At 54.2% G+C, this 19,534-nt stretch overlaps 1 protein-coding gene across 3 annotated transcripts in view; it reads right to left on the bottom strand.

The window, feature by feature from the left end:
• Positions 1 to 19,534, bottom strand: part of PRKDC (protein kinase, DNA-activated, catalytic subunit) — a 2,754,228-nt gene that overhangs the window by 1,269,650 nt on the left and 1,465,044 nt on the right. For all 3 annotated transcript variants that reach the window (XM_085605657.1, XM_085605658.1, XM_085605659.1), the window contains 2 exons: positions 12,257 to 12,467; positions 11,985 to 12,174 (listed from right to left, as the gene is read on the bottom strand). In XM_085605657.1, the coding sequence (XP_085461783.1) occupies positions 11,985 to 12,174; positions 12,257 to 12,467 (401 nt within the window). The remainder of the gene's footprint in view (positions 1 to 11,984; positions 12,175 to 12,256; positions 12,468 to 19,534) is intronic.

Here is a 19,534-nt window from a genome sequence, read left to right as displayed (position 1 = left end):
TGAAACCTTTCTTTTTAAAATTCAATCAGAGAACAACCCATACTGCTATGAACTTATTGGTTACCCTTAATGAGCCTGGAATATGCTTTTATGTGGCTTCTTTTATTCTAAAAACAATTGCTGCTAGGAAATCTATCATACTTGATAATTAATTGGACAGTTTTATGTATAGGATATTTTATTCCTAAACAATTGCTGCTAGGAAACGTATTATACCTGATAATTAATTGGACTGTCATACGCATGGGATGGCTTATACATACAAAATTTAGTTTTTGCTTTTATGGTTGTTTTACAAACCGAATAAAACTCTTTTGACTTGACTTGATAGAATAACTGCCCCCTGCCCACGTTATGGTTCTTGCCGCAGACCTAGAAGAGACTTTCAATACAGTTAATAGGAAGTATATTTTTGAAATGTACTCCAAAGGGTGGGAATAGGGCAGAAGATTCTGGGATGGATTACGTTGTTCTACACCTCAAGAAGGGCCACAGTTTGCAGTGGTCAGATAATATTTGATCTCTATTCTATTAAAATGGAAACCACTCAAGAGTGTGTCCACTGTGCCTCATAATCACTTTAATAATGACAATATTAATGACAAAAAACAGGGGGAACATATTACGCCCAATGCGTAAAGAAAGTGCTGTGAGGTGGCACTGTGTGGCTCCATAGAGATCTTTAACTGCTCTGAAGTGATGAAGTGGAATCACATATAGATTCTACCCCTGCGCACTGATGTCAGTTTCTTAATTTCGTCATCTGAGCCCTCAGACTAGGATAAGGTGTAACAAATTGTCGATAACTGACTTGGATCTTTTTTTATGCTTTTACGATGTGCTAATCTCCACTTCACAGAACGGTGAGGCGCGAGAACAGTGAATTAGCTTAAGTTATAGAGAGCATACACCAAAAAGAGTATTGCTGAAGGAAAATAACTTATTTTTCTTATTTAGTTATACTTCTAACCATTAGGATAGGTGACAAAGCTGTATCTCCCACAAGGTAGAAGATCTCAGGATTGGACTCCAATAAAAGTATGAGTTACTTACCTTTGGTAACGATGTATCTGGTAGAGACGATTCTAGCCGCAGATTCCTTAACGTAGAATTATCCCCTGGCGTGAGACTGGACCAGGAAAACTTTTTTGCCCAGCATCCCTGACCGCCGGGGGGACGGCATCACGCGACTCCACCCAGGCGTCGTCCGCGTACATGACGTCAGTGAGGTCACATAAGTCCCACCCTGGCACGCCTACGTCAGTTTTCTTCGGAGAACTTTTCTGCGCCACAACGCGGAGCTAGCAGACAAAACTGTGAGTATAGGAACAGTGTGCGAAAGAGCAGAAAAAGGAATGGTGAGGAACACCACCATAAAGAGCAGTGCCCGGCACTGCAGTACCCAAAGGCAGGGAAAGAATAAAGAACAGAGCAGCAACCCTGCCAGTACAGAGACAGCCCCCCCCCCCCCGGAAACAAGGGATATATGTAAAAATGTAAAATAACATGCAACAGGACTGCAACCCCAGCCAATGACAAGGAAGGGGAACCAGTCGGGGACACACAGGGAACGATAAAACTCCAAGACATCCCCAACACAGAGTGTGACAACCTCCATCAGGAACAAGGGCAGAGACACAGCCAAAAGACCCCCAACGTCAAGGATCGCAAAGAGCCAGAAGTACCAACAACCTATCCTCTCATGTGACAACGGGGAGGAAAAAGGGACAGCCTGACAGAAAGAGGGAAAGAATGTACTCATAGAAGACACAGCCACCCACAGGGAAGCGAGTGCAAAGAACAAGTTACTTACCTTCGGTAACGATATATCTGTAAGAAACATTAGTTAGATAAATTCCTCACCTTAGAATATCCCCAGGCGTCAGGCTGAATCCGGAAAGATTTTTCGTCAGCAATACCCTTGCGCGTCGCTAGGCGTCGTCTGCGGCTAAGCGTCCGTCGTCGGCGTCGTGATCGCCGGGATGACGTCGGAGTACTTAGATGCCGCCCTCGCGCGCTGACGTCAGTTCTTGTACATAGCTTTCCGCGCCAGGAGCGCAGAGCCATGCAAGAGACCGACACTGGTGCCAAAAAATTCTAGGGCCCTGAAAGGGATGACCTCAACCCTAGATATCGGTTCGCAGAATGGGGGGGATGGGTGGGGCGGTGAGGAATCTGACTAACTAATGTTTCTTAAATATATATCGTTACCGAAGGTAAGTAACTTGTTCATCTGAAAGAAACACATTATTTAGATTCCTCACCTTAGAATAGATACCCCAGCAATACCAACCCCGGTGGTGGGCCTACGAACCAAGATCACACCAGAAAGTCCTGGAGAACAGAACGGCCAAAGAAGCCGTCTCTCCGGACTTGGCTGTCCAGGCAATAGTGTTTGGCAAACGTGTGCAGCGAGGCCCACGTAGCTGTCTGACAAATGTCCTGCAAGGGGACTCCCCGGCCCAGGGCAGTTGTCGCCGCTGTGGCCCGAGTGGAATGGGCCCTCAGCCCTGCAGGAGGTTCCTTTTTAGCTAAGGAGTAACAGGCCTTGATACACAAAACGACCCACCGAGAGATGGTTCGCTTGTGCACCGCCCGCCCCGTCTTAGTGCCCACGTAGCCAACAAAGAGTTGGTCGTCCACCCGGAACTGTTTGGTGCGGTCCAGATAGAAGGATAGCGCCCGTTTTGGGTCCAGACGGTGGAGCCTCTCTTCCTCTTTCGAGGGATGCGGAGGCGGAAAGAAGGTGGGCAGCGTAACAGACTGTCCGATGTGTAAGGCAGTCACCACCTTAGGGAGAAAGGAAGGACGTTTCCTGAGAACAACTTTGTCCGGATGGACAGAAAGGATAGGAGGCTTAGAAGAGAGAGCCTGGAGCTCACTCACCCTTCTAGCAGAAGTGATGGCTACCATGAAAGCAGTCTTAAGCGTCAACAGACGAAGGGGACAATTATGAAGTGGCTCAAAGGGAGCACACATCAGAAATGTCAATACCTGATTCAAATCCCACTGAGGCATTACGAAAGGGACAGGAGGAAACATGTGAGTAATGCCCTTAAAGAATCGAGAAACAACAGGGGATTTGAAAAGAGAAAGCTGATCAGGAAGCCGTAAGAAAGCAGAAATAGCTGAAAGATATCCTTTAAGGGTGCCCAGCGCAGAGCCCTGCTGGGCCATAGAAAGAAGAAAGAGGGGCGGAAAGGGGATCCACAGCCTTTGCTGTGCACCATGCCACAAATATGTTCCACCTACAGGCGTATACAGATTTTGTGGAGGGACGCCTGGCTGCCAGAATAACATTACATACTTCAGGAGGCAAGTCAAATGGCATCAACTGCCGCCGCTCAATCTCCACGCATGGAGGTGGAGGCTGGACAGGTTCGGGTGGAGGACCGTCCCCTGCTGCTGCGACAGAAGGTTCTCTTAAAGAGGCAGTCGTATCGGGGGATCGATCGACAGACTGAGTAGCTTGGGATACCAGTATCTTTGTGCCCAATCCGGAGCCACCAAGATAACTTGGGCCCGGTCGCGCCTGATCTTCTTCAGCACTCTGGGCAGAAGTGGTATAGGCGGAAAGGCGTACAACAGAAAGCAACTCCACTCGAGACGAAATGCGTCACCGAGCGAGTGCCGCCTTGGAAACTCCAACGCGCAGAACTGCTGACATTGCGCGTTTACTTCGGTGGTGAATAGATCTACCCAAGGCTCTCCCAACTGTCGAAAGAGGCCTTGCGCCAAGTCCGAGTTTAAACGCCATTCGTGATCCATCATGCAACGGCGGCTGAGTTCGTCTTCTCTGGCGCTCAGAGCACCCGCCAGATGTTGAACCACCAGGGTGATGCCCTGATGTTACAGCCATGTCCAGAGGCGCAGAGCCACGACCCCACCCCGCCCTATTTGTTGCAATACCACAGGGCGGTGGTGTTACCCGTGAACACCTGCACTACACTTCCTCGGACAGAGGGAAAGAATGCCTTCAGTGCAAGTCAGATCGCCCTCAGCTCCACAAGGTTGATATGGAGCCGAGACATTGCCGGAGACCAGAGGCCTCTGATCTCCGCCTCTCCCATGTGGCCCCCCCCATCCCAGGAGGGACGCATCCGTCACTACTACATGCTCCGGTTGGGGTAGGGAGAGGGATCTGCCACTGACCCAATCGCGGTCCGTGAGCCACCACTGCAACTGTCTTGCAGTGCCCTCCGAGATCAAGACATGGTCGGACAGGTTGCCCTGATGCTGGGCCCACTGAAACGTCAGATCTCACTGCAGAGCCCGCACCCGCCATCTGGCGTGATGCACCAACAGGATGCAGGAGGCCATCAGACCCAGAAGCCGCAGCACCAACCTGACCGAAACCCGGGATAGAGGCCGAAAGATGGATGATGAAGAGGAGCTTCTGGGAGGGACTCAGATGCGACTTCGGCACATTGATGGAGAACCCCAGCAAATGCAAGAGGTCGGCCGTAGTCTGGAGGTGGGAGACGACTGCCTGGGGCGAGCCCGCCTTCAACAACCAGTCGTCGAGATAGGGGAAGACTGGAACCCCCAATCTGCGCAGATGAGCTGCGACCACCACCATCACTTTCGTGAACACCCGAGGGGCACTGGCGAGGCCGAAGGGAAGCACGGTAAACTGAAAATGCTCTTGGCCCACCGTGAACCGCAGGTAACGCCGGTGGGCCGGCAGGACGGAGATGTGGAAATAAGCGTCCTGCAAGTCCAACGCTACCATCCAGTCTCCAGGGTCTAGGGCAGCCAGAACCTGAGCTAAGGTGAGCATCTTGAACTTCTCCTTCCGGAGGAAGGCGTTGACGCTCCTGAGGTCCAAGATAGGGCGTAGGCCCCCTATGCCCTTCTTGGGAACCAGAAAGTAGTGGGAATAACAACCACAACCTACTTCTGGACCAGGAACGTGCTCGATGGCCCCCTTGGCCAAGAGGGCCGTAACTTCCTCCTGCAGTAGTTGCAAGTGATTCCCCGAAATTCGGTGGCACTGCGGTGGCATGGCTGGAGGGGGTCGCCTCGAAGGGGAGGGAGTAGCCCCTTCGGACGATTTGCAGCACACACCTGTCCGATGTGATGGTACGCCAGTGGAGCAGGTGATGCCGAACTCTGCCTCCCAATGGCGTGGAATGGGACTGAAAGCTCGGACTAGGAGGGCTTTGAGGCAGATGCTGCTGGGGTAGATGTGGACGGACCGTCACGATGTCCCCCTGTACCGCCTCGGCAGAATTCACGTCCGCGACTGCGTGGAGGTTGGTTCTGCGGCCGATGTCTAGGCGGACGTGAGGGGGTGCCCCTTCGTTGGCCACAAAAGGGGAGAAAAGTGGAAGATTGCGGGCGCAGGGTCGAGAGGCCCAAGGACTTGGCCGTAGCCCTGGAGTCCTTAAAGCGCTCCAGCGCACTATCCGCTGTGTCGCCAAAAAGGTGACTGCCATCGAAGGGCATGTCCATGAGGGTGCTCTGGACATCCCCAGAAAAACTCATTGACCTCAGCCAGGCGTGGCGACGAAGCGCCACCGTGGTCGACATTGCCCTGTCCAGCGAGTCCGTTGTGTCCAGTTCACATCGGATTGCATGCCGTGCCGCATCCCACCCCTCGGCAAGAGCCTGGGCGAGCCGTGTCCGGGCCTCCTCCGGACACTGGGGCAGCACGTCCTCCACCGTATCCCAGAGGGAGTGGGAGTAACAGTCCAAAAGGCACGTGGTGTTGATAGCCCACAATCCCAAACTAAGAGAGGAGAACAGTTTCTTCCCAAACTGTTCTAACCTTTTGGATTCCCGATCCGGGGGAGCGGACGGGAAGGAGGTCTGGAAGGTAGAGGGCTGGATAACCAGGCTCTCGGGCGTGGGGTGCATGGACAGAAAACTGGGGTTGCCCGGTGCAGGGCGGTGGCGCCGGGCCACGTTCCGGTCCACAGGAGGAACTGTGGAGGGCTTGGACCAGGTGCCCATCAGTGCTTCATTAAACTGCAGCAGAGGCTCCGAGGAGCTTGCTGACGGTTGGAGCACTTCAGTGAGGAGATTAGTCCTCACGGCCACAACAGGCAGCTCCAGCCCAAGGAAATGTAGCACGTTGCTCGAAACCACGGTCGGAGGAGAGATGAAGCCAGTGTCAGGGGAGGTGTCAAGACCACTGGCATCCCCCAGTTCGTCTGCCCAGTCCTGAGATAACTGGCCCTGCCGGGCCAGAGGGTCCTCAGACCCCTCCCAGTCGTCGCCGTCATCCGATTCCTGGTATACAGGTGGAATGATCGGAGCCGGGCGGAAGATGAAATTGCCACCTATCGGCGTCGGGTGTGGTGCTGAGCGGCGCCGCTCCGACGCCGGGCCCAGACTGGGACTAAACCGGGGAACGGCGTCTACCGAAAGGCAGCACCAAGGGCAGCACCGGAGGAGTCGGTGCCGGTGGAGGGGTCGTGAGGTCGACCGGCGCCGACTGGGATCCAGGCCTGGATCCCTCGGGGACCGGCGACGTCGGGACCGGAGTCGACGACGGAGCCGGGGCGGGAGCCGCTGGCTCGCTAGGTCTCCCAGTCGAGCCTGCGGGGAACAAGGGCATGCCGGCAGGCATCGACGGCGGAGCCAGGTTCCTCATGGCCAAGAGGAAGTCCCTGACCTCCGCCTGAGTCGCATCAGACCCAGGGACCGGAGGGTATGGGGTCGGATGGGACTCCTGCGGCTCTGACGGAGCCGTGCGGGTGGTGCCACCCAAACCCTAGGCAGAGTCGCGCGACTGGCGAGGGGAGCCAGAAGAGCGATGTCGCCTCTTCGACTTCTTGCTGTGCTTCAACTTACCGGATCTCGAAGACTTGAACCCCGACGAGCGGTGATGGCTGCGGCTCCGCGACCGGTCCCTCGACCTCCGCCTCGACCAGGACCTTGAACGGCGCGGAGCCGACTGCCGGAACTCGAGCAGCTTGCAGGACCGCTCCCGCCTAGCTTTCGAAGTCAAGGCCCAGCAGTCGAGGCACGACTCGGGATCGTGGTCGGCCCCAAGGCAATAGAGGCACCGGCGGTGGTGGTCCGTGCCCGACATCAGTCGGTGACAGGAGTCACAAGCTTTGAAGCCAGGCATCCCTATCGGCACCAGAGTCGAGGTCAACGAGAATGGAACCAAAAGAGTTCAAAAAAGTTTAGTCAAAAAGTGACTAAAAGGGTATGCTCTTCCCGGATCGGCGCTTACTGGCGCGGAAAAAAGAGCGTGCGAGGGCGGCGTCTAAATACTCCGACGACATCATCCCAGCGATCACGACGCAGACGACGGACGCGAAGCAGCAGACGACACCTAGTGGCGCACAAGGGTATTGCTGGTGAAAAATCTTTCCGGATCCAGCCTGACGCCTGGGGATATTCTAAGGTGAGGAATCTAACTAACGTGTTTCTTTCAGATAGACCAAATCACAAGCCCTTGCAGAACAGGGAGGAAGGGCGGGCCGCGAAGGAATCTGCGGCTAGAATCATCTCTACCAGATACATCGTTAACGAAGGTAAGTAACTCGTACATCTGATAAAGACTACTAGCCGCAGATTCCTTCACGTAGAATAGATACCCTAGCCATACCCAAGGGGAAGGAGGGCTGCGAGAGGACCCCACCCACCTGGGCACAACAGAGGGCCGCACGGGGGCCGAGTCCGAAAACAGGACGAGGAGCCCCGTCCACCAGGCAAAGGGAACCCCCTCCAGCAGGAGGCCACCAACCCCAAGGGGGGTGCGGGAAAAGAAGAGAAGAAGAAGATAGCCTGTCCTCACTCAGCAGAGGAAACAAGGCAAGGCGCAAAGAGGCCAAACACCCCACGCCCACATAAGGCAACAAAACCTCCGCCCAAGGCCAAGGCAAGGAAAGGAGCACCGAAGGAGAAGAGCAACCTAGAGACTCCAAGGAGAAGAGGCAGAATAAAGGCAATCCCAGACAGGACGGCGCTGGCAGCAAGAAGTAGGCGGAAGCCGAAATGGGGTACTCAAGGTCACCCAGGAAGAATCGTCCAACGCCCCGCAGGGACAAACTGCGCCTGCAAGAGGGTCCAGAAGTTAGGGACCATCCCCCCACAGGGAAGCAGCGGAGAAGGCAGGATGACAGTCCCACTAAAGCCCCAAGAAGACACAACAGTGCAGAAAGAACAAGAGGGTGGCACTGGTAAGCACCTCCAGATGCCAGGGACACCACAGAACGAAACACTCTATGCTAAAGGGTGAAGAAGAAGGTTACATCCGCAACATACCATAACGCCACAAAGAGCAGAAGCCTGCAGGCGACCACAACTCCCCAGCACATACCAGGGCTATATAATAGCCAACCCAGCCCCACATAGGGCATGTCATATCCCAAGACACGGGAACCTCTTAGGAGGAAGCATCCGCAGCAGAGGACAACAAAAAAGACGTGCGGCAAAAAACCCCGCAGGAGGCCTATCAAGCAACCAGAAGGGAAACGCAGAAGGCTCAATCTCAGGCCTAGCATGGTGAAAAAAAACAAAAAGGAAAAACACACAGTCAAAAAGGGCTGGCCTGCAGCCAACAGAACCACAGCCTCGGCAAGGAGGACTCGAGTGACCATGAAGCATACAGAACAGACAACCGGGGCGACCCGCCCCAACGGAAGAACAGCTCCAAGAACCAGATCAACACGCAGGTCACTGAGGAGAAGGAGGAGGAGGAGGAGGACGAAGCCCCGCCAAGAACCTCTGGATGGCTGAGTCCGCAGGGGCATGGAACAAAAGAACAACCTCGAAGGGGAGGTCCACCATCCGTTCTCGAACCTTCACGCCCAGCAACTCCGAAATGTCCAGAGCGGAGCGAAGGATAAACGCCGCCAGCTCCCGACCATCCAAGACATGTTGTCTCAAATCCACACAGGCACCCTCCTGAGAAGCGTCAGACATAAGGGACTCCGCCAAGTCCCACAAGCAAGAAGTGGCCCTAGCCAAAACACACAGTGTGTTAAGGGCCCGCAGAGCCGCACTGGTCAAGGCAAACATATTGCGCCCCCAGGAGTCCAGCCAGCGGGCCTCCCGTGACGGGGGAGACAACAGCAGCGGCAAAGCAGGAAAGGCAGACAGCAAAAGGGGGCATCTGGTCAAAGGGTGAAGAGAAAGGCACACCGGATCACGCAGTGCCGGATGGTGGCGGTGCAGAAGGTGCTGGGGCACCGGGTCCCCCATGGCGGGACGGCCCAAAGTCCCCAAGAGAGAAGAGTGGAGTGAACCCTCGAAGGGAAGCAACAGTTCCCTACCACCAGAGCCCTGATGGAGAACCTCCAGAAGATGATCTGCGGGGGAATGGGTAGCTGGATCACCCATGCGCAAAATTCCGGGCGAAAGCCGCACCCGCCTCCGTAGGGCCCCGCGGAGGGGAAAGCAGCTCCTCGTTAGGTGACGGCTGCAAGCTAAGGCGGCCAGGCCCCAAGCCGACCGGAGGAAAGAAGGGCCAAGGAAGGAAGAGGGACCGAGGAGTGGGGGACCTGCGTCTCCTCCGGCGTAGACAGCGGTCGTGGAGATGGCGAGGAGCCGTCCTTAGACGATGTCGGTGAAAAAGCCACGACACAGCGGCCTGTCTCCGGCGAGGATGACACTAGCAACCGCCAAACCCCTGGAGAAGAGGAGGCGTCCGAAGACAAGTCAACAACCAGACGTCGGCCAGGCGCCATAGAGTCCGCAACCTGAGGCAGGACACCGTCGTCGACCGGCGCCGGAGGAGACGCGGGCGACCTCCGACACATCACACAGCGCAGGAGAACGGAGCTGAGCCGGAGCCGGGGTGGCGCCGGCCTGACCTCCAGCGAGGCAGCCGCCTGCGTTAAGGGAAGAGAAGGGCCCGGAAAGGGACGAGGAGTCCCCCGCCAGCAGCGACCCGTGACAGGGCGAGATAGGCCCTCCACCGACCCCTGTGGTGCCGTCAGGGCCATCAGCCACCGGCGCCGTAGCCGCGTTACCTCGGACAAGGCTGCCGCCTGTCCTGAGGACCTAGAGGGGCTCGGGGGTGCAACCCGAGCCCCGGTGACCTCCCGCAGCACCACAGGGACTCCCGCGGGAGTTTGCGGCAAAGCAGAGGTGCCGTGGTCCGAAGGAGGGACCCCCGAAGGGCCGCACCCCAACGGCACCACATCCTCCGAGCCTGGATCCGAACCAGTCGGCGCCGGGGCCGGAGCCGCCGGCGACGCCACAGAGGGCCCAGCACACTGCAAGGGATCAGCCAACGTTCCAGGAGGGGAAGGAGGAGGAGGAGAAGCCAGCGAGGCCTGCAAAGCCACCCCATATGTCTCCATCTGGGCTCTGGTCGACCCCACGCCAGGAAACGGCGGATAAGGGGACGACACGCGGGCCATATCACCCGCGGAGAGCCCACGCCCCCGACAGGACGAAACCCGACCCTCGGGGACAAACTGCGACACTTACCAAGAGGTGAGCGGCGCTCTTGCGACCTGGGAGAAGATTGAAGTCGGCGAGGGAAGCCACGGGTCCGAGAACACTACGCAGGAGCCAGGCAATATGACGAAGTTTCATCCGGCGCTCCTGCCGGGATTTTGGCTTCATCTGCTGGCACGCCTCACAATCAGTGGAGTCGTGGTGTTCCCCCAAACACCACATACAGATGGGGTGAGGATCAGTCGCCGACATGAGGCGGCCACACGATGTGCAACTTTTAAAGCCGGAAGGCATTCGCACACTGTTCCCACACACGCAGCAATAGCATAAGGGAAAGGCCTAAACAGGCCCAGAGCACAAACCGGATCCGCGTTGCACGCGGAAAAGGAAAATACTGACGTAGGTGTGCCGGGGTAGGACTTATGTGACCTCGCTGACGTCACGGAAAAGGACGACGCCCCCCCCCCCACGCCCCCACCCCGGCGCTCAGGGATGCTGGGCAAAAAAGTTTTCCGGGTCCAGTCTCACGCCTGGGGATAATTCCATGTGAAGGAATCTGCGGCTAATAGTCTCTATCAGATACATCGTGCAGGACAGTGCGGGTGAAATGGCCGTCTCCCCTGACCTGGCTGTCAAGGGGAGTAGTGCTTAGTGAAAGTGGGCACCAATGCCTATGTCACAGCCTGAAAGATGTCCATAACAGGTACCCGCCTATACCTATACCAAGCACGTGGTCTCCTAAGCAATAAGTTGTCATTCGCTTACCCTTTGTATAAACTTTGTTTGAAATTTCTTTCTACTTGGCACAGTGGGATCATCACAAAGCACTTAATTTCTGTATTTTTTCAAACTGAAAATTAGTATATCTAAATGTGTCATCGTTCAGATGACAATTTCATAACTGGGATGACAATGCATTTTGACAATTTGTAGGTTAAGAATCTTGAAGTGAGACTAGAGTGTTACTTTATTTTTTTATTATATACTCACCTTGGTTCCTGATACGTCAACTATGTGACCTAAGTTCTAAATGATTGGAAAGCTGACAACCCACAATTCAGACAATAAACTACATTTGACTGTAACCAACATATCACCTCACCTGACAGTGCTGCCATAAAATGGGTTATTTTCTAGCCTAAGGAAAACTGAGTAGCAATTGGATCAGGCATGATGCAAGTGAGAAAGATGCAACACAACAGTCCTGAAAGATAATCCCTAACCAAAGAAAAGTCAGCTGAAAATCAGAATACAAGTGAACAGGATAAACAAGAAACCTAAAAAGACACAGAAAGAGCACTTAGAAAATGACAACATTCCACTGTAGTCCTTCAAGGAGACAAACTACTACAAAGTCACAAATGGGGGATGGGAGGTGGAACAAACTAATTTTGTCTTTAATTCCAAAAGTCGATCACTTTTTGTTTTCTGGGACAACCCTTTCCATGCCTCAACGGGGTCGACAAAAATAAGCAAACTTTTCTGAATGCTCCCATTCAGTGACGGGACATTTAAAATAAATAGTATAATTTCTAGGGGGTATAAATGATGAGAAACATTTAACATATGGGAAAATTAGCGGTTACATCTAACCTTGGGCCAATTAAATATGAACTCACCAACATTTTGGGTAGGAGTGAATTCATAGTGCAGCTGTGTGGCCCTCAGTTGGCCTCCTAGTGAACCTTTGGCTGTAAGCGATCCGCTTTGTGTTCTGTGCCGGCTGCCACTCTGTGAAGCCTGGGTCTCCACGAACATTGGTGTGAGAACAGTACTGCGATAACGCCAGTTTGAATCTATAACATAGTCCTTAAAATGAAAGGAATAGTGATTTTAAAGTGGTTGATTGGACTCTTTCTACATTCAGAAGTATCTCTGGTTCATTGCTTACCTGAAATCTACACTCTGACAAAGGATGCTCAAACATTTGCCGAACGTAATCAGGGCTCCTGCTGGTCATTTCAAGTAGCAGATTTGTGGCCAAACTCAGGTAGCTAGTTTCTATTTTGGGAGAGTACAACGAACTTAGCAAAGCCAACATACGATCAAAGGTGCCAGTTGGAAGCCTAGTTTCATCGCTCCAGAAATTTCTGACAATCAACCTGTAACAAAGACAATAATAAAAGAACTTAATTTATTAAAATCTGACTACTTTAAGGCTATTTTAGGTTTGGGGCAGATGGAATCTTAAATATTTGCATTTAGCAATAGAATTGAAAACAAGCTAGTTTTCTTCTTTAGAATCTCACTTTGTAGAACCTCAGTAAAGGATACACTAAATATAGGAATTTTTAACAAAGGCAACACATTACTTTCTTGACATCTGATTATGCTACTACAATTGAGGTACAAATAAATTATAAGAAGTAGGGAACTGTGTAGCTTGGAATGGAGGGTTGGTACATTGTGGCCCTGTAGTTAAAACTGAAAATGGCATCACCACCTGAAAATGAATTTTATCTAAATTACGCACCTCATGTTTCCACATCATCTTTTAGAGCAGCCATGTCAAACATTGTTGGATGAAGGCAGCATGTTTTCATGCCCTGCAGACTTCCCTCCTTCGTCATGCCTTATAATGCCTGTCCCTTGCCCATGTTTGGGGGCTAATATAGCTGTATGCTACTCACCTCTCTCTTTGGATCCAACCTGAATTTTGAGGGCTATCTTCTTCCTTCATACCGGTGCAGTTCCAGTGGAAGTCCTTATCAACTCTCAGATTGTCACATGTAGAGTTTCTCTTATATTTCAGAGGCTGGCTTTAGATTTTTGGTGCCAACTCCAGCTGATCTTGGAATTTTAGCAAACTCTGGCATCAATATTGAAACTTGCTCATCTTTCATCCTAGTTGAACATCATGGCTATCATAATTTTTTATTTTCACATATGTTTATTACCAAACAACAAGACACTTTGTAAACTTATCTGTGACTACATATATCACGTGTAAAGCCTGTGTAAAAAGAGCCTGAAGTTAAAGCAAAGATTGTTAGTCCAGTGCAAACGAACAGCAACTTCACATGCCCTATGTGGGGTTATGGTAGCTGTCATATGGCTTGCGCTCAGGTGGAGGGTTCTGGTCGCTTTCGGGTACCTGTTCTCCATGGTGTTTACGTAGGTTGCTTTGCTTCCTGAGGTCGTGTACGCGGCCACTCGTGGTGGTGGCCCGGGCCTCTCCTCCTCTCCCTGCTTTCGTTCTGCAGTCTGGGATGTCCCTGTGTTCTCCCTTGCCAGGCGTCGCCTACTCGGCCTTCCTGGGGCCTCGGGCTGTTCTTCTTGCTTCTGGCCGTGACTGCCGGCATTGTTCTGGCTGGCAGGCTGCTCTCCATCTGGAATGGGCTCGCCTTCTTCTCCCCAGTTTCCTTGGGCCCTCTAGGCTTCTTCTTCTTCCGTCTTCCTGTCTTGGTATTCAGTGGACGCTATGTTGCCTTGTGGGGGAGTGGGGTGCTTTGGCCTCTCAGTCCTTGCCCTTGGTTCTTCTGCTGTGAGTGTATGAGCCTCTTCAGTCTTCGTTCCCTCCTACCTCCCCTTGGGGTCGGTGGGGTTCTGCTTGTGGGGGTTCCCTTGGCCGGGCAGGGCCGAGGTTCTACCTGGTCCACAGATCTGATCCCCTGTGGGGCCCTCTGTTCTGCATTGGCTGGTGGGGTCCTTTCGCAGACCATCCTTCCCCGGGGGTATTGCTAGGGTATCTATTCTACGTGAAGGAATTTGCGGCTAGTAGTCTCTATCAGATGTACGAGTTACTTACCTTTGGTAACAATGTATCTGGTAGAGACGATTCTAGATGCAGATTCCTACACGGCTCGCCCTTCCTCCCCTATTGTACAAGGACCCTTGGTTGGTCTGCGGTACTCGCCTCCCGGTGGGGGGCTGTGTCCCCTGTGAGTGCCTTCCTTGTTCTTGACGGGTGGCTCTGTCTGGGGGCGGTCCATTCCTCCTTTGGTTCTTTGGAGGATGGGTTTCATGTGATCCGGTGCCCTGCTGCTCTGGCTACTCCAGGTTTGAGGGGGATTGCTTCTATCCATGTCCTCCCTTCCTTCCATTGCTATCCTCTGGTTTGAGGGTCCTCTGGCCATGTCTTTCCCTTGTGGGTGGTTGCCCTCTAAGTTGGGTGGCTTGGAAGTTTGTTTTCCCTGTCTGTCTTGGGACTGGTCCCATTCCTTGCTCAGGATGGGGGGGGAGGGTTACCTACGTGTGCCATGACTTTTACGTATGCTCTTGTCTCCGGGGCACAGGGATGGGAGGTTGTCTGTGCTGGCAGGGTGACTGTGCAGGTTCCTGCTTCTTCTTTCTTCTTTCCCTGCCCTTGGGTTCTGCGGTGTTGGCACTACTCTGGTGGTGTTGTTTTTTCACTGTTTCTTTCCATTTTTTTCTGCTCTTCGCACACTGTTCCCATGTTTCCACGTTTTTTATCTGGCGATTCCGCGTTGCGGTGCAGAAAAGTTCTCCGAAGATCACTGATGTGGGCGCGCCGGGGCGGGTCTTATGTGACCTCGCTGACGTCACGTACGCGGACGACGCCTGGGCAGAGACGCGTGATGTTGCCCCGCCCCCGGCGCACAGGGATGCTGTGGCAAAAAGTTTCCGGATCCAGTCTCACGCCTGGGGATAATTCTACGTGAAGGAATCTGCGGCTAGTATCGTCTCTACCAGATACATCGTTACCGAAGGTAAGTAACTCGTACTTTAATGCCATGTTGCAGGCCACTGTGCCAGACAAAAAAAAATCCTATGCCAACATCTCCAAATGTTGAGTGGGTAGTTACTGCTACTTGGCACCAAGAAATGATCCTAAAAAAGAAGGCTTTGGAAGACATTAAATAGCTAATTTCAGTTCTTGGTATGTACTGGAGGTTCAGACACCCAATTTGAAATCCTGTTTTCACAATGAAAAGTTGCATTATTATTATTCCAAGATATGGGAACCCTCTTTGGGAGAACTTCCGCAGCAGCGGAAGAAACAAAAGAACCACGGGGAAAAAAGCACCCCCGCTGCAGGCTTGACAGCAGCCCAAGCAAAGCAGAAGGCCCAATCTCAAGGCCAAGTCTGCGCAACAACTCCTGCAGAACTCACACACAACAATAAAAGGGCCGTCCAGCAGCCAACAATGCCAAAGTCCCAAGGAAGTACGTAAATGGCCAGAAAAACATACTCCACAACCATAACAGCCGGCATAAGAAGGCCCAGAAGCAACCCTAACTCAGAAGTCACTGAGGTGGGGACGGAGGTGGAGGACCAAGAGGAGGAGGAGGACAAGGAGGAGAAGGAGGACGGAGCCCTGCCAAGAGCCTCTGGATAGCGGAGTCGGCCGGGGCATGGAACAACAGACTGCCATCAAATGGGAGATCAATGAGCTTCTCCCGAATATTTTCGGGGAAGATGCCGTCCCGAAGCCAAGCATGGCGACGGAGAGCGACTGAGGAAGCCATGGCCCGGCCCAGCACCTCAGAGACGTCCAGAGCAGAGCGGAGAATAAACGCCGCAAGCTCCCGGCCATCAAATGCATGATGCCGCAAATCCACCTGAGCAGACTCCTGGGACGCTGCAGACCCCAGAGACTCAGCCGAGTCCCACAAACAGGAGGAGGCCCTAGCCAGCACGCACAAGGTGTTAAGGGCCCGCAGAGCCGCGCTGTTCGAGGCAAAAATGTTGCGTCCAAGTATCCAGCCAGCGGGCCTCTCTGGACGGCCGAGCCAACAGGGGCAGCAGGGAGGGAAAAGCAGTCCGCAAAAGGGGGCTGGCGGCTGAGGGGTGAATGGACAGACACGCCAGGTCATGCGGCGTCAGAAGGTGCCGATGCAGAAGATGCGGAGGCACCGGGTCCCCGGAGGTAGGGCGCCTCCAAGCACCCGTCAAGGCAGAAAGGAGCGAACCTTCAAAGGGAAGCAAGATTTCCCTCCCACCAGAGACCTGGTAGAGGACCTCCAACAGATGGTCCTCCGGAAAGTGAGCCACCGGGTCACCCATGCATAGGATGCACACAGCCGTGGACACCGCATGTGTGAAGGCCGCACCCGCATCCGTAGGGCTCCGCTGTGGAGAAAGCAGCTACTCCGTGGGCGACGGCTGCAAACTAAGGCGGGGCGGGCAAGGGCCAGACCTGGAAGTCAGGAGGAGCCGAAGAATGAGGGACCTGCCGCTCTTCCGACGAACAGCTCTGCCTCAGGGAGGGCGGGGAGCCGCCCTTCGACGCCGGTGAAAAGGACACCACACGGCGACCAGTCTCCTGGGAGGACGATACCAATATGCAGCCTGCCTCCGGAGAAGAAGGAGCGTCCGAAGACGAATCTGCGGTACGACCCCTGCGCGGAGCCATAGAGTCCGCTGCTTGAGGCAGGACACCGGCGCCATCTGGCGTCACCGGGCAAGGGACCTCCAAGTCACCCCACACCGGGGACCGGAGTAGCCCTGGAGCCGCACCGGCCAGACCCCGCTGAGGCAACCACCTGCGTGGGGGAACGGGACGGGCCCCGGGAGGGGCCCGAAGCCCTCCGCGGCCCAGAAGGAGGCGAAGGTTGCCCGGCAACCCCTGTGGCGGCGCGAGGGTTGATACAACCTCCGACTCACCCTCCAACAAGGCAGCTGCCTGTGGGGAGGTACGAGAGGGGCCCGGAGAGGGACGAGGGGCCCGCCCTCGACCCGGAGCGGGACGAGGAGAGTCCACCGACCCCTGTGGCGCCGCACGGTCCAGCTGCTGCCGGCGCCATAGCGGCGTCACCTCGGCCTTAGACAGGACCATCGTCTCAAGGGACAGGACGGGGCTCGGGGATGCGACCCGAGCCCCGGCGACCTCCCGCGACACCACAGGGACCCCCGCAGGAGTTTGCGGCGAGGCAGAGACGCCGTGGCTTGAAGGAGGTGCCCCAGAGGAGCCTCACCCCAACAGAACCACATCCTCCAAGCCTGGATCTGACCCAGTCGGGGCCGGAGCCACCGTCAGCGCCGAGGGCCCTGCGCAGGGCGAGGGATCAGCCGACACCCCAGGAGAGGAAGGAGGAGGAGACGCCAGTGAGGCCTGCAAAGCCACCGCTTAAGTCTCCATCTGGACTCTCGAGGCCCCAACACCGGGAAACGGTGGATAGGACAACACGCGGGGCCGCATCACCCGCGGAAAGTCCATGCCCCCGGTAGGCCAGTAATCAGCCCCCGGGGACGTACTGCGACACTTACCCATCGGGGAGCGACGCTCATGTGACTTCGGAGAAAGGCGAGGACGACTACCACGGCCGGACCTGAAGCCGTCCGCCGAAGCAGACCGAGAGGACGCACCAAGAGAAGTTTCATTCGGCGCTCCTGCCGTGACTTCGGCTTTAACTTTTGGCACGCCGCACAATCTGTGGTGCCGTGATCCTCCCCCAAACACCACATACAAATGAGGTGAGCGTCTGTCGCCGACATAAGACGCCCACAAAACGTGCAAGTTTTAAAGCCCAAAGGCATCCACGCACTGTTCCACCAAAAACAAATGGAAAAAAGGGGGCCCTAAACAGGCCCTTAGCAGGGAACAGATCCGCGTTGCACGCGGAAAAGGAAAAAACTGATGTGGGCGCACGGGCCGTGTGAGAAGTTGGCCTGATGTATGATGTCACTAGTTCTAGTGTACACCTTATATCAGTCCAAACAACCCTTATGGTGATTGGTTGTAAAGTCAACCTTATAGACCAGCTATCCTAGTGGTGGCATGGACAAAAGCAGCCTTAGGCTAAACTCTGAATGGCATGTGAAGCCAGCTGTGATACCATATATAATCCCTTGAATACCAAATGAAAGGACACCACAACAGATATATATATAAAATAAAGTGTATTTATTCTAGTCAAACCCTCAGCACTCTTTATGAGATTAGAGGTAAGTACAACACAGTCTTATTTAAGCATACATTAAGTCACACAGGTAAGTAATACAGTTAGGCCCTAGGGGCCACGCAAACCATATACTAAAGAAGTGGTATAAGGACCACTGTCACGGAAATAGGATAGGACTAGGCCTAGGGAATCGCTGGGGCTACACTACACTAGCAACAGTTAGGAAGTGGGAGGCCCACGGAATTCAGGTGCAGAGTGGGAACACTCACGCGTAATGCGTAAAAGTCGATAGAATTACTAGCAGTTAGAAATTAACAGTTTAAGGACACTTCTGAAGCAGCTAGAGAGTCGAGACTCGGAAGCTAGACCCTAGGATAGTCACTACCCTTGTGAGCACCGAAGTACCCAAGTTACCTAGCCCACAGGCTGCGGGTGCATAGGTGTGAACTTGCGTCGGGTTTCGTCGTGGACTTCTATCGATGCCTGAAGGAAAGTTGCTGACAGGCAGTCAGTGAAGAGTGTCCGGTGGATCCCAAGGCTGGGATCAAGAAGAAAGGATACCTGCAAGCAGAAGGGACAGAGTCAAGGTCACTAGCCAGTGACCACGTGGAACCAGGAAGGAACCAGGCGATGTCGTGAAGATTGCAGGTGAAGGGTGAAGCTTGTCGCTGCAGCCACGGGTACCAGGAGACGTCGAGGACGACCAGGACCAGGAGGCGAGCTGTCCCACGAAGGCTCTTGCTGTCGGCGGCATCGAAGTCGAACTAGGACTCACCAAGCCTTGGCAAGCGGAACCCACGAAGAACGGAGGACTTGCTTCTGGTGCAGACAAGGAAGGTCTGGGGTGCTTCTCTTTTGCAAAGAAGCGGGAGCCAGTCTGGAGGAGCCAAACCAGCGGTGAAGATTTCAAGGTGTGTCGTCACAAAGGCCGCTAGCCAACGGGCAAGCAACCGGACAGACGCGGCAAGCAGGAAAATGCAGAAGGGCCCCACGCAGGACTCGTAGAGTGTGAGGGGCTGATCTTCGGTGCAGATGGTGCTTGGGGTTGGGGCTTCTCAATCCCCGGTGCACAACTTCGAGGGTGCCTCAGAAGCTGCGCTGGAAGATACTCGCCACTTTTCCCAGGTAGCCGGTCCCACATCTCTCGTCGCCTCCACGGATCTCAGCTCGGCTGTGGATGTGGATCAGGGTCGGAGAAGTCTGGAAGCCAAGGCTCTGGTCGGGCTCTGCAGTCGGTCCCTCGTAGAACTTCAGCAAAGCAAAGGGTAGTCTCTTGATGGTGCCTGTTTGCACAGGGTAGCCACTCCTTGGCCACAAGGGAGATTCTTCAGTCTTCTTCTTTCGTCGAATGTCGAAGGTCCAG

The sequence above is a fragment of the Triturus cristatus genome, chromosome 5_1, assembly GCF_964204655.1.
Source record: "Triturus cristatus chromosome 5_1, aTriCri1.1, whole genome shotgun sequence".
NCBI lineage: Eukaryota > Metazoa > Chordata > Amphibia > Caudata > Salamandridae > Triturus > Triturus cristatus.
This window is presented reverse-complemented; position numbering and strand designations above follow the sequence as displayed.